The sequence below is a fragment of the Balaenoptera musculus genome, chromosome 6, assembly GCF_009873245.2.
Source record: "Balaenoptera musculus isolate JJ_BM4_2016_0621 chromosome 6, mBalMus1.pri.v3, whole genome shotgun sequence".
Lineage (NCBI taxonomy): Eukaryota > Metazoa > Chordata > Mammalia > Artiodactyla > Balaenopteridae > Balaenoptera > Balaenoptera musculus.
The window spans coordinates 27,615,573-27,630,878 of NC_045790.1; the positions used below are offsets into that span (position 1 = coordinate 27,615,573).

At 38.7% G+C, this 15,306-nt stretch overlaps 1 protein-coding gene across 1 annotated transcript in view; it reads left to right on the forward strand.

Moving 5' to 3' along the window:
- Positions 1-356: 356 nt before the first annotated feature.
- LOC118897346 (zinc finger protein 782-like) overlaps positions 357-15,306 on the forward strand; it is a 60,024-nt gene continuing 45,074 nt past the window's right edge. Inside the window, exons 1-3 of the mRNA XM_036856470.1 lie at positions 357-434; positions 1,655-1,767; positions 2,684-2,734. Coding sequence (XP_036712365.1) covers positions 1,699-1,767; positions 2,684-2,734 — 120 coding nt within the window. The 5' untranslated portion in view covers positions 357-434; positions 1,655-1,698. The remainder of the gene's footprint in view (positions 435-1,654; positions 1,768-2,683; positions 2,735-15,306) is intronic.

Sequence of the window (15,306 nt, forward strand, 5' to 3'; positions counted from 1 at the left end):
CCTACGGAATGGTAATTTTAACATTTTCAATATCCAGTCCATATTCAAGTTTCTCCAACTGTCTCCAAATGACTTATGAAAAAACTGCTATTTCAATTGGGAGCCAATAGAGGACCACCCTTTGCATCTGGCATTTAAGTTGATATTTAACCCGTTCTCTTCAGGATCCTTGAGAGGCTCAGCAGGATACTTTTAAGACATCGCCCTTCAGCTTTCTAGAATGCATAAATGCCTAAAGAGTGACCGCAGCAGTGGACGCGGAGGTCTATGGGAAATGTAGTCTTGAATCCTTCTGTTTTACCGCGCGGCACTCTGGGAAGGGGCTTCTGGGCTGCTTCTGCGCGTGCGCGGCTGTATCCCCGCCTCCTCCCTCGTCTTCTCTGGACTTCAGGGAAGAGGTTTGGGAGTCTGGAAGTCGGCTCGGAAAGTGAAGGGTGCGCACCTGGGGTGAGAGTGCGGGGGGACCAGCTGAGAGGGGTGCATTTGTGCCTAGGGATGGAAGCGGAAAATCTTTGGGACTCCCTCCCACCAACGCCGGTGTATGCGCCCGGGCGGGCCCTCAGCCTAGGGAAGGCCGGTAGGGGGTGACCCCGGCCCTCGGGCTCCCGGGGTGCAGGTCGGGCTGGTCCGGTTAAGAGCAGGTGCTCAGTGTAGGCCTGGGTGTGTGGGGACCGTGTGCTCGGCCCCGCCTGCAGCCCGACAGGGGAAAAAAAGCCCATGTCGGCGGCAGGGGGGAAAGTGAATTTATAGTGCTGACGGTGGCCAGGGGTCTGCGATGAGCGCCCCAGCTCTGGAGCAGAAGGACCCGGGTAAATTACAGGTCTGTCACCTGTAAGCAGGGTTACAGAAGGAACCTGGGTAAGAGGTATTTCATATGAAAATGATACTAATGATGACTGTTTCATGGCGTTGTTTTGAAACTTAGATCTAAGTCATCACTTGTAAAGCATTTAGACAAGTGCCAGATACTTAGCACAGAGTAAGTGACAACTGCTATTATAGTTGGAAGACACTTTATTCTTTTCCTTGGACGGCTTTATGTTATCTCACAACCACTTTAACAAAAACCGAGGCTCAGTTTGGTGGAACGGTGTGGTCAGGTCACAAGCTAGTAGTGAGGGAGTTTAGATTCAAGGGCAGGTGTGCTTTACTTACAGCCTCAGGCTTTGTCTAAATATCACACCTACCTAATACCGTCATTGTAGCCTTCACGGCACTTAGCGAAGAGGCCTGTCCCTGGTTCCCAGAAGTATAAGGGAAAGTGAATGTAGATGGAATCCTACCATGTGTCAAAATGTATTCTGGGATTTCTAGTGTCTCTTCAGGTCACTTGGGGCAGACAGAGGTCCCTGGCCCCTTCTGCATTGTTAGGCTGTCTGTCTTTTAAGTCTGGTATTATAATGAATTCCAAGAATTAGGCTTTTGCTCCTAAAATGAATTGTTTCTTGGATCCACGTCCCAGTTACCTTGAAACAAAGTGACCCTTGTGAAGTAGGAAGCAGGGAGTCTCTGTTAACAGGAGTCTTACCTGGAAGAGAGCACCCCTATGACCTTAGACCTTGTTCCAGAGCCTCAGAGCAGAGACAGAAGAGCCCAGAAAGGAGCAGATCCTAGATTTGCAAGATCAGAAGCCGTTCTTTTTTTTTTTTTCCAGAAGCTGTTCTTAATCTCCCTGCTCAGAATGAGCCAGTCTTGGTGATGACCCCACCTTCAGAAGCCACCAGACTATGTGACAGTGGGGGTTTGGGCCAGCCTGAGAAGAGCAAGGTGAGCTGAACTGGTCCAGGGGCAGGCTGTTCAGGAAAGGCCATTTTGTTGGAGAGCTTGTGAGGGTGAGGTCCGGGGGTAAGGGGTAACTAGGCAGAGGGAGGAAATGCTGTCTCCACTCCCCTTAAATGCCCCCCCCCCAAAGATGCTGTGTTGCTGTCACATGTGTCTATCACCACATGTGACACTAGTGGTATGCTGACCTCACAGGATCCCAGAATGATGATATATGAAGGGTTTTCCAAGGTCATCTATTTCTAACTCTCTTGAAATCTTTAAAGACATCGGACCTGAAAAGTTCAGTGACTTGTCCAGGGAAACCCAGTTTGTTTGTGACAGAATCAGGAGGAAAACAGTGCACTTCGCCCTCTCACAGGTAGGTCACCAAAAGCATCTGATCAAAAGGGCCTTTTGACAAATATATCACGGCTGAAACAATTAAAATTTCCTGCCTTAAGGCATCCCATCTCTTTTATTAGGCTTTCTGTAGTTTGTTTATACCAGTGGGTAAATATTAATAAGAAAAATAGATAAATGATGCATACTGAGTATTGTTCTGCTAAGTTAATTTTAATGAAAGTATAGTGTCTTATCCTTTGGTGTATTTAATTCAGCTAATCTTCTGTTGTTTTTATTTACTTGTGTTAGGACACATGCATTATTTTTAAAACGATTGAGAAAAGTTTACATTCACTCAGTTAAAAACTGCAGATTTAATCCTCATGGTCATCTCAGAGTCACACAAAGACAGGTGGTGCCACCTGTATGTGATCACTCTAGTGCCTTTTCAAGGCCGAGAGGGCCCTATGCCTATAAGGAAGCTGATCCCCAACTAGGGTGCTGAGATTTTGGGGGGTGAATCTAGGAGCTATAAGACAGGTTATGTCTCATGACACCCATCTTTCTGTCCCCTCAGCTGAACCACAGTTCTCTACTCTCCCAAGAGCAGAAAATGAACATACCTCAGGTGAGCTCTTTATTCTTTCCCCATTTTGCATTTTTATGGATTTACAAGGTTAAGAAGCATCCATGCATTAAATGGAAAAGGAGAAATAAAAATAGACCAAGTCAATCTTGAGGGATAATATACACTGTTTTACTATTAATTGTGATGTTTGCTGTCAGCTTTTGGTAGGTTACCTTTCTCAGGGTAAGAAGGTTGCCTCCAGGTATCAGTTTGCTAAGATTTCACATTAGTCATGAATGTGCATTAAATTACATTGATTACATTTTGTGTATCTATTGGAGCAAAGCTATAGCTTATTTCCTTTAATCTATAAATACTGTAAACAGTGTAATGGATTTTCTAATGTTAACTTAAATCCCTGTGTAGACCCTAATTGCTAATAAGTGTGGTAAGTTGCTTCTTACATATCTTCCTAGGACTTTTTACTAATACTGTATTTAGGATTTTTATTTTTGTATCCACAAGTTGGATTAGACTATAGTTTCTTGTTTCTGTGTCCAATTATAGTATCATGGTCATAGTCTCATAAAAGGAAATGGGACATTTTCCTGCTCCTTTTCTTTAATAATAATTTAGATGAGAAAATTGTGTTACATGTAGATTTTGTGAAACTCACCTATAAATTAGGGCCGTATGAAGACTTTTTGCTTGAAGATTTTGATTAATTTATTGGTCATAAGTCTATGATGGATTTGTATTTTTCTTTTTAGTGTAACTTTCCTCATTACGTTTTCATAGAAAATTGTTCGTTTTTATTTATTTATTTTTTAATTTTGGCTGCGAAGGGTCTTAGTTGTGACACGCTGGATCTTTGTTGTGGCATGCAGGATCTTTAGTTGTGGCATGCAGACTCTTAGTTGTGGCATGCATGCGGGATCTAGTTCCCCAACCAGGGATTGAACCTGGGCCCCTTGCATTGGGAGCGCAGAGTCTTACCCACTAGACCACCAATGAAGTCCCTATTTATGTTTTTAAATGTATTTTCATGAGCTTGTTGATAGTATTCTCTTAGGATTTCAAAATCTTTGTTATATCAATAATTTCCTTTTTTGATCAACTTTAAAATTTTATTTCAGTATAAAGCTTGCCAATCAGAAAAGGACAAAGTATGTTCTCGTTGGCCCAATCTAAAACTAAGAATTTCTGTGTCTGAGGGTCTTAGTATTCTGTGCTGGCAGAATAGAGTAGAGGAATTGGGAGTAGAGGAACATGCACTTGCCATGTTTGTGCTTTCTACCTTTGCATACCCACCTGTCAGCACCATTTGTTGACAAGAATATCCTTTCTCCATTGAATTGCATTGGCACCTCTGAGGGAAATCAACTAGCAACCTATGTTTGGGTCTGTTTCTGGATTCTGTTCACTTCTTTTTTTTATTTTTTTAAAAATTTTCTTGAAGTATAGTTGATTTACAATGTTGTGTTAATTTCTGCTGTACAGCAAAGTGACAGAGTTAAACATATATATACATTCTTTTTTGTATTTTCATTATGGTTTATCACAGGATATTGAATATAGTACCCTGTGCTATACAGTAGGATCTTGTTATTTATCCATCCTATATATAAAGCTTGCATCTGCTAATCTCAAATTCCCAATCCTTCCGCCCCCCACCCCTCCTCTCCCTTGGCAACCACAAGTCTATTCTCTATATCTATGTGGACTCTGTTCACATCTGATGACCTTAATCCTTTTGCTAATACCACGTTGCTTTGATGAGTGTCTCTTTATAGTAACTCTTGAAATCAGATAATATGTGTCTTCCAACTTGGTTCTTTTTTGGGAGTGTTTTGGAGATTCTAGGTACTTTGCTTCTCTATAGAAAGTTTTGAAAATTGGCTTGTCTATCTCAGGAAAGCCTGCTGAGATTTTGATTTTGACTGCACTGACTCTATAGAATCTGTAATATAGATCAATTTGGGGAGAATTAACATCTTGATCAAAATGTCTTCCAATACATTAACACATTATCTCTCTCAATGGGGGGGTTTTGAGGGTTTTCATTTTTATTCTTTTGAGTCAAGAGGATAGTTTTGACTTACAGTCTAAAAGAATAACTCTACATTTTGAAGATAAACTCTAGTGGGGTAGTAGTGAAAGCAGGAACAATATAGGAGGCTATTTCTGTAATCCTAGCAATAAATGATGATCATTTAAGGGTGTTAGTTGCTTTCAAGTGGTCGGATTCTGGAGGTAATTTAAGGTAGAGCCAACAGTCTAGGAGTGTGTGTTTCTTCTCCACAACCTTACAAATAGAGGGTGCCATCAAACTTTTTGAATTTTTACTAAGTGATTAAAAATGATAACTCAAGTTTAGTTTTACAGACTTGCCTCTTCTCATGAGTGAGGTGGAACATCTTTTTTGTTTGTAATTCACCTATATTTCTTTTTTATTGAACTGTTTATTTCTTACTGTTTTCCTGTTGATGTGCTGATTTTAATTAATATATCCAGTATATCTTTATAGCTATTTTTCAGTGATATAAGTTGCACAATTTTCCTAGTTTTTCATATTTTTGCCTTGCTCATGTTTTTTTAATTTTTGCCATAAAGGCATTTGTTTCTGTTTTTAACTGTGGTGAACTTTTTTTGGCATTTAAAAAAAATGTATTGAAGTATAGTTGATTTTCAATGTTGTGTTAGTTTCAGGTATACAGCAAAGTGATTCAGTTATACAAATGTATATACATATACATATATATACGGTATATATATTCTTTATCAGATTCTTTTCCATTATAGGTTATTACACGATACTGAGTATAGCTCCCTGTGCTATACAGTAGGTCCTTGTTGTTTATCTGTTTTATATATTGTGGTGTGTATATGTTAATCCCAAATTCCTAATTTATCCCTCCCCCCCTTTGCCCTTTGATAACCATAAGTTGTTTTCTACGTCTTTGAGTTTATATCTCTTCTGTAAGTAAGTTCATTAGTATCATCTTTTTAGATTACACATATAAGTGATATCATATAATATTTGTCTTTCTCTTTCTTAATATGATAATCTCTAGGTCCATCCATGTTGCTGCAAATGGCATGATTTCATTCTTTTTTGTGGCTGAGTAATATTCCATTGCATGTATATAGATACATACACACCACATCTTTATCCATTCATCAGTTGATGGAAATTTAGGTTGCTTCCATGTCTTGGCTATTGTAAAATGCTGCAATGAACATTGGGGTGCATGTATCTTTTCGAAGTATGGTTTTCTCCAGATATATGCCCAGGATTGGGATTGCAAGATCATATGGGAGCTCTATTTTTAGTTTTTTAAGGAACCTCCATACTGTTCTCCATAGTGGCTGCACCAATTTACATTCCCACCAACAGTGTAGGAGGGTTCCCTTTTCTCCACATCCTCTCCAGCATTTGTTATTTGTAGATATTTTGATGATAGCCATTCTGACTGGTGTGAGGTGATACCTCATTGTAGTTTTGATTTGCATTTCTCTAATAATTAGTGATATTGAACATCTTTCATATGCCTGTTAGCCATCTGTATGTCTTCTTTGGAGAAATGTCTGTTTAGGTCTTCTGCCCATTTTTTGGTTAGGTTGTTTGGTTTGAGCTGTTTGTATATTTTGGAAATTAATCCCTTGTCAGTAGTATCATTTGCAAATATTTTCTCCCAGTCTGTAGGTTGTCTTTTCATTTTGTTTATGGTTTCCTATGCTGTGCAAAAGCTCTTAAGTTTAGTTAGGTCCTATTTGTTTATTTTTGTTTTTATTTCCATTACTGTAGGAGGCAGATCCAGAAAAATATTGCTGTGATTTATGTCAAAGAGTGTTCTGCCTGTGTTTTCCTCTAGGAGTTTTATAGTATCTGGTCTTACATTTAGATCTTTAATTCATTTTATTTTTGTATATGGTGTTAGAGAATGTTCTTTTTTTTTTTTAGTAGATCTTTATTGGAGTATAATTGCTTCACAATACTCTGTTAGTTTCTGTTGCACAACGAAGCGAATCAGCCATATGCCTACACATGTCCCCATATCCCCTCCCTCTCAAGCCTCCCTCCCATCCTCCCTATCCCACCCCTCCTTTTTTTTTTTTGGATGACCACAACAAAAGCAACAATGATTGCAATTACCAAACATGAAACACACTCATACTATGTCATAATATTGACATTCAGTCCAGTAATCCTCCACTGTAACAGCTCCTTTACTTTGCAGTGAAAATTGATTTGTATATTCTTTGCCTCTGAGTCCTTGTGGGATTTTTTTTTTTTAATTCAGACAGAAAGTCACAAAAATTATACTCATCCTCATCAGTTCACTCAGTCCCATGTAATTAATTTTTTTTTTCATCTTGATCTTTTGTTAGCACTTTTATGAGTTCATCAGTTGTTCATTAGAGTTCTGAAAATGCTTATTCATTCAGTTCAGCAGTACAGTCAGTTACCAGAAACCTGTACTTGTCAGAGACTTTTCCATGAATTTCTTGAAGATGAAACCCTTTTATAGGAACATATTTGCAAAAGCATCAGAGTACACCCAAAACTGTCTGTAAATGACAAAAGACTTAAAAATGACCACAGTTAAAGATTTGATGAAAGTTCATAATAATGCAGTTGACAAGAAAATTAGTTATTTCTGAGATATACATTTTAAAGTAATAACTAGGATTATGACTTATAACATTATACGAGAACATATAAGATTTTTAGAAATTTCATGTAATGTCTGAAACATTTATATTAACATATTTCCATACACATAACCCAAAGAAAGTTTAGTATTAGTTGTTTTGTTTGTTTTTTTATACTGCAGGTTCTTATTAGTCATCAATTTTATGCACATCAGTGTATACATGTCAATCCCAATCGCCCAATTCAGCACACCACCATCCCCACCCCACCGCAGTTTCCCCCCCTTGGTGTCCATATGTCCGTTCTCTACATCTGTGTCTCAACTTCTGCCCTGCAAACTGGCTCATCTGTACCATTTTTCTAGGTTCCACATATATGCATTAATATACGATGTTTGTTTTTCTCTTTCTGACTTACTTCACTCTGTATGACAGTCTCTAGATCCATCCACGTCTCAACAAATGACTCAATTTCGTTCCTTTTTATGGCTGAGTAATATTCCATTGTATATATGTACCACAACTTCTTTATCCATTCTTCTGTTGATGGGCATTTAGGTTGCTTCCATGACCTGGCTATTGTAAATAGTGCTGCAATGAACATTCGGGTGCATGTGTCTTTTTGAATTACGGTTTTCTCTGGGTATATGCCCAGTAGTGGGATTGCTGGGTCATATGGTAATTCTATTTTTAGTTTTTTAAGGAACCTCCATACTGTTCTCCATAGTGGCTGTATCAATTTACATTCCCACCAACAGTGCAAGAGGGTTCCCTTTTCTCCACACCCTCTCCAGCATTTGTTGTTTATAGATTTTCTGATGATGCCCATTCTAACTGGTGTGAGGTTACCTCATTGTAGTTTTGATTTGCATTTCTCTAATAATTAGTGATGTTGAGCAGCTTTTCATGTGCTTCATGGCTGTCTGTATGTCTTCTTTAGAGAAATGTCTATTTAGGTCTTCTGCCCATTTCTGGATTGGGGTGTTTGTTTCTTTAATATTGAGCTGAATGAGCTGTTTATATATTTTGGAGATTAATCCTTTGTCTGTTGATTCATTTGCAAAAATTTTCTCCCATTCTGAGGGTTGTCTTTTCGTCTTGTTTATGGTTTCCTTTGCTGTGCAAAAGCTTTGAAGTTTCATTAGGTCCCATTTGTTTATTTTTGTTTTTATTTCCATTACTCTAGGAGGTGGATCAAAAAAGATCTTGCTGTGATTTATGTCAAAGAGTGTTCTTCCTATGTTTTCCTCTAAGAGTTTTATAGTACCCAGTCTTATATGTAGGTCTCAAATCCATTTTGAGTTTATTTTTGTGTATGGTGTTAGGGAGTATTCTAATTTCATTCTTTTACATGTAGCTGTCCAGTTTTCCCAGCACCACTTATTGAAGAGACTGTCTTTTCTCCATTGTATATCTTTGCCTCCTTTGTCATAGATTAGTTGACCATAGGTGCGTGGGTTTATCTCTGGGCTTTCTATCTTGTTCCATTGATCTATGTTTCTATTTTTGTGCCAGTACCATATTGTCTTGATTACTGTAGTTTTGTAGTATAGTGTGAAGTCAGGGAGTCTGATTCCTTCAGCTCCATTTTTTTCCCTCAAGACTGCTTTGGCTATTCGGAGTCTTTTGTGTCTCCATACAAATTTTAAGATGATTTGTTCTAGCTCCGTAAAAAATGCCATTGGTAATTTGATAGGGATTGCATTGAATCTGTAGATTGCTTTGGGTAGTATACTCATTTTCACAATGTTGATTCTTCCAATCCAAGAACATGGTATATCTCTCCATCTGTTGGTATCATCTTTAATTTCTTTCATCAGTGTCTTATAGTTTTCTGCATACAGGTCTGTTGTCTCCCTAGGTAGGTTTATTCCTAGGTATTTTATTCTTTTTGTTGCAATGGTAAATGGGAGTGTTTCCATAATTTCTCTTTCAGATTTTTCATCATTAGTGTATAGGAATGCAAGAGATTTCTGTGCATTAGTTTTGTATCCTGCAATTTTACCATATTCATTAATTAGCTCTAGCAGTTTTCTGGTGGCAGTTTTAGGATTCTCTATGTATAGTATCATGTCATCCGCAAACAGTGACAGTTTTATTTCTTCTTTTCCAATTTGTATTCCTTTTATTTCTTTTTCTTCTCTGATTGCCGTGGCTAGGACTTCCAGAACTATGTTGAATAATAGTGGTGAGAGTGGACATCCTTGTCTCGTTCCTGATCTTAGAGGAAATGCTTTCAGTTTTTCACCATTGAGAATGATGTTTGCTGTGGGTTTGTCATATATGGCCTTTATTATGTTGAGGTAGGTTCCCTCTATGCCCACTGTCTGGAGAGTTTTTATCATAAATGGGTGTTGAATTTTGTCAAAAGCTTTTTCTGCATCTATTGAGATGATCATATGGTTTTTATTCTTCAATTTGTTAATATGGTGTATCACATTGATTGATTTGCGTATGTTGAAGAATCCTTGCATCCCTGGGATAAATCCCACTTGATCGTGGTGTATGATCCTTTAATGTGTTGTTGGATTCTGTTTGCTAGTATTTTATTGAGGATTTTTGAATCTATATTCATCAGTGATATTGGTCTGTAATTTTCTTTTTTTGTAGTGTCTTTGTCTGGTTTTGGTATCAGGGTGATGGTGGCCTCATAGAATGAGTTTGGGAGTGTTCCTTCCTCTGCAATTTTTTGGAAGAGTTTGAGAAGGATAGGTGTTAGCTCTTCTCTAAATGTTTGATAGAATTCACCTGTGAAGCCATCTGGTCCTGGACTTTTGTTTGTTGGAAGATTTATAATCACAGTTTCAATTTCATTACTTGTGATTGGTCTGTTCATATTTTCTGTTTCTTCCTGGTTCAGTCTTGGAAGCTTATACCTTTCTAAGAATTTGTCCATTTCTTCCAGGTTGTCTATTTTATTGGCATAAAGTTGCTTGTAGTAGTCTCTTAGGATGCTTTGTATTTCTGCGGTGTCTGTTGTAACTTCTCCTTTTTCATTCCTGATTTTATTGATTTGAGTCCTCTCCCTCTTTTTCTTGATGAGTCTGGCTAATGGCTTATCAATTTTGTTTATCTTCTCAAAGAACCAGCTTTTAGTTTTATTGATCTTTGCTATTGTTTCCTTTGTTTCTATTTCATTTATTTCTGCTCTGATCTTTATGATTTCTTTCCTTCTGCTAACTTTGGGTTTTGTTTGTTCTTTTTTCTCTAGTTTCTTTAGGTGTAAGGTTAGATTGTTTACTTGAGATTTTTCTTGTTTCTTTAGGTAGGCTTGTATAGCTATAAACTTCCCTCTTAGAACTGCTTTCACTGCATCCCATAGGTTTTGGGTCATCGTGTTTTCATTGTCATTTGTCTCTAGGTATTTTTTGATTTCCTCTTTGATTTCTTCAGTGATCTCTTGGTTATTTAGTAACGTATTGTTTAGCCTCCATGTGTTTGTCTTTTTGACGTTTTTTTCCCTGTAATTCATTTCTAATCTCATAGCGTTGTGGTCAGAAAAGATGCTTGATATGATTTCAATTTTCTTAAATTTACTGAGGCTTGATTTGTGACCCAAGATGTGATCTATCCTGGAGAATGTTCCGTGCGCACTTGAGAAGAACGTGTAATCTGCTGTTTTTGGATGGAATGTCCTATAAATATCAATTAAATCTATCTGGTGTATTGTGTCTTTTAAAGCTTGTGTTTCCTTATTTATTTTCATTTTGGATGATCTGTCCATTGGTGTAAGTGAGGCGTTAAAGTCCCCCACTATTATTGTGTTACTGTCAATTTCCTCTTTTATAGCTGTTAGCAGTTGCCTTATGTATTGAGGTGTCCTATGTTGGGTGCATATACATTTATAATTGTTATATCTTCTTCTTGGATTGATCCCTTGATCATTATGTAGTGTCCTTCCTTGTCTCTTGTAACATTCTGTATTTTAAAGTCTATTTTATCTGATATGAGTATAGCTACTCCAACTTTCTTTTGATTTCCATTTGCATGGAATATCTTTTTCCATCCCCTCACTTTCAGTCTGTATGTGTCCCTAGGTCTAAAGTGGGTCTCTTGTAGACAGCATATATATGGGTCTTGTTTTTGTATCCATTCAGCAAGCCTGTGTCTTTTGGTTGGAGCATTTAATCCATTCACATTTAAGGTAATTATTGATATGTATGTTCCTATGACCATTTTCTTAATTGTTTTGGGTTTGTTTTTGTAGGTCCTTTTCTTCTCTTAGAGAAGTTCCTTTAGTATTTGTTGTAGAGCTGGTTTGGTGGTGCTGAATTCTCGTAGCTTTTGCTTGTCTGTAAAGCTTTTGATTTCTCCATTGAATCTGAAAGAGATCCTTGCCGGGTAGAGTAATCTTGGTTGTAGGTTCTTCCCTTTCATCACTTTAAGTATATCATGCCACTCCCTTCTGGCTTGTAGAGTTTCTGCTGAGAAATCAGCTGTTAACCTTATGGGAGTTCCCTTGTATGTTATTTGTCGTTTTTCCCTTGCTGCTTTCAATAATTTTTCTTTGTCTTTAATTTTTGCCACTTTGATTACCATGTGTCTCGGCGTGTTTCTCCTTGGGTTTATCCTGTATGGGACTCTCTGCGCTTCCTGGACTTGGGTGGCTAATTCCTTTCCCATGTTAGGAAAGTTTTCGACTATAATCTCTTCAAATATTTTCTCTGGTCCTTTCTCTCTCTCTTCTCCTTCTGGGACCCCTATAATGCGAATGTTGTTGCGTTTAATGTTGTCCCAGAGGTCTCTTAGGCTGTCTTCATTTCTTTTCATTCTTTTTTCTTTAGTCTGTTCCGCAGCAGTGAATTCCACCATTGTGTCTTCCAGGTCACTTATCCCTTCTTCTGCCTCAGTTATTCTGCTATTGATTCCTTCTAGGGTAGTTTTTATTTCAGTTATTGTATTGGTCATCTCTGTTTGTTTGTTCTTTAATTCTTCTAGGTCTTTGTTAATCATTTCTTGCATCTTCTCAGTCTTTGCCTCCATTCTTATTCCGAGGTCCTGGATCATCTTCACTATCATTATTCTGAATTCTTTTTCTGGAAGGTTGCCTATCTCCACTTCATTTAGTTGTTTTTCTGGGGTTTTTTCTTGTTCCTTCATCTGGTATATAGCCCTCTGCCTTTTCATCTTGTCTATCTTTCTGTAACTGTGGGTTTTGGTCCACAGGCTTCAGGATTGTAGTTTTTCTTGCTTCTGCTCTCTGCCCTCTGGTGGTTGAGGCTATCTAAGAGGCTTGATGGGAGGCTCTGGTGGTGGGTAGAGCTGACTGTTGCTGTGGCAGTCAGAGCTCTGTAAAACTTTAATCCACTTGACTGTTGATGGGTGGGGCTGGGTTCCCTCCCTGTTGGTTGTTTTGCCTGAGGCAACCCAACACTGGAGCCTACCTGGGCTCTTTGGTGGAGTTAATGGCAGACTCTGGGAGGGCTCACGCCAAGGAGCACTTCCCAGAACCTCTGCTGCCAGTGTCCTTCTCCCCACGGTGAAACAGAGCCACCCCCCGCCTCTGCAGGAGACCCCCCCAACACCAGCAGATAGGTCTGGTTCAGTCTCCCCCAGGGTCACTGCTCCTTCCCCTGGGTCCCGATGCGGACACTACTTTGTGTGTGCCCTCCAAGAGTGGGGTCTCTTTTTCCCCCAGTCCTGTCGAAGTCCTGCAATCAATTCCCACTAGGCTTCAAAGTCTGATTCTCTAGGAATTCCTCCTCCCATTGCCAGAACCCCAGGTTGGGAAGCCTGACGTGGGGCTCAGAACCTTCACTCCAGTGGGTGGACTTCTGTGGTATAAGTGTTCGCCAGTCTGTGAGTCACCCACCCAGCAGTTATAGGATTTGATTTTACTCTGATTGCGCCCCTCCTACCATCTCACTGTGGCTTCTCCTCTGTCCTTGGACGTGGGGTATCCTCCTTGGTGAAGTCCAGTGTCTTCCTGTCGATGATTGTCCAGCAGCCAGTTGTGATTCTGGTGCTCTCGCAAGAGGGAGTGAGAGCACATCCTTCTACTCCGCCATCTTGGTTAATCCGAGAATGTTCTAATTTCATTATTTTACCTGTAGCTGTCCAGTTTTCCCAGCACCACTTGTTAAAGGGACTGTCTTTTCTCCCTTGTATATTCTTGCCTCCTTTGTCATAGGTTAGTTGACCATAGGTGTGTGTGTGGGTTTATTTCTGGGCTTTCTATCCTGTTCCATTGATCTGTATGTCTGTTTTTGTGCCAGTATCATAGTGTTTTGATGACTGTAGTTTTGTAGTATAGTTTGAAGTCAGGGAACATGATACCTCCAGCTCAGTTCTTCTTTCTCAAAATTGCTTTGGCTATTCAGGGTCTTTCGAAGGCATTTGTTTTTTATGTTGTCAAGTTTAGCAGTTTTTTCTTTTACGCTTTTTGGATTTTTAGTCATAGTTGGGCATTTCCCACTCTGACCTTATAAAAGAATTGCTCTGTGTAGTCTTTTAGAGTATGATTTTATTTTTTACAGTTAGATCTCGAATACATTTTAATTTTATCCTTCTCTGTGGTGTGAGGTATAGATCAGTCTTTTCCCAGATGGCCATCTAGTTATTCCGATGACATTTGTATCTAGCCATTTCTCACTCATTTAAATGATGTCACCTGTATTCAAATAGGAAATTGACTCTGTTTATCATTTTTCCTACTACACAGTTTCTTCAGTTTAAGCTTGGACATCTTTCTGGGCTCTCACCAGTGCCCTGCTCCTTTTGCCCACTTCTACATTTATATTAGATTGTGGGCAATATTGTTCTATTTTTTTTAATCAATACTACCTTACCCTCTGTCTTCCAGAATTTGTTCAATATTCAGGCCTTGTGCTGGGACGTTTCTCTGAATTCCTCTTTTGTCATACTTTTATAGCTATAAAAGCTTTTTATTTTACCTGAATGTGTTTTTGGAGGCAGGGGATGTAAATGTGTGTTCAGTTTATTCCCTTGAACTAGAGAAATAATTTTTGCTTGTAATTCTCTCGTCTCTTAATTTCTGGTACTCTAATCTTTCTGTTTTCTCTTTCTACCACTTAGAAATTCTTTCTCAGCCTTCCTGGCCTATCTTTCTACCTGCCTTTTAAATTTTGCTATTCCCTTGAATTTTGTACTTGGTCCTTTTCTTTCCTAAAGTTTCTGTGTCCTTTCTGAACCAGCCCTTTTTCCCTGATGACTTAAGTTACCATCTTAATGACTGTCTCCTAGATCCTTATTTTCATTTTAGATTTTCCTTCTCCATTCCAGAATCTTGCAGCCAACGATGAAATAAATAATTCCATCTGTATGTTCCACGGGTGTTTTGAGTGCAGTTGAACAACATCTGCTCACTGTGACCCAGCCTCTGATTCTTACTTATTCTTCCAGTCTCTGTGTATGGCATCAGCATCTACCCACTTGCTTGTGCAGCATCTCTGTGTATTAATTTCCCATTCTTTATCTCTGTTGCTTTGCCTTAGTATAGATCATCTCTTAAACTGGGTATTTTGTTTTGTTGCTGAAGATATTGTCCACTGTTCATATAGAGCAATGGTTCCTAACTAGGGGTGATTTTGCTTCCCAGGAGGCATTTGGAAGTATTTGGAGATATTTTTGATTGTCATGACTGGGAATGCTATTGATATCTAATCAGTAGAAAACAGGGATACTGGTAAATATTCTAAAATACACAGGACAGTCTTCCACAAAAATAGCATTATCTGGTCCAGAGTGTCAGTAGTGCCAAATTGAAGAAACCCTGCTATAGAGCAAAGGCAGAGTTAGTCATCTTTTATAGTATTTTGTTTTAAACTCTAAACAGTAAAAATATATCTGGAGAAAACCATGATTCAAAAGTATACATGCACCCCAGTGTTCATTGCAGCACTGTTTACAATAGCCAAGGCCTGGAAGCAACCTAAATGTCCATCAACAGATATACTGATAAAGAAGATGTGGTATATATATACAATGGAATACTACTCAGCCATTAAAAAGAATGA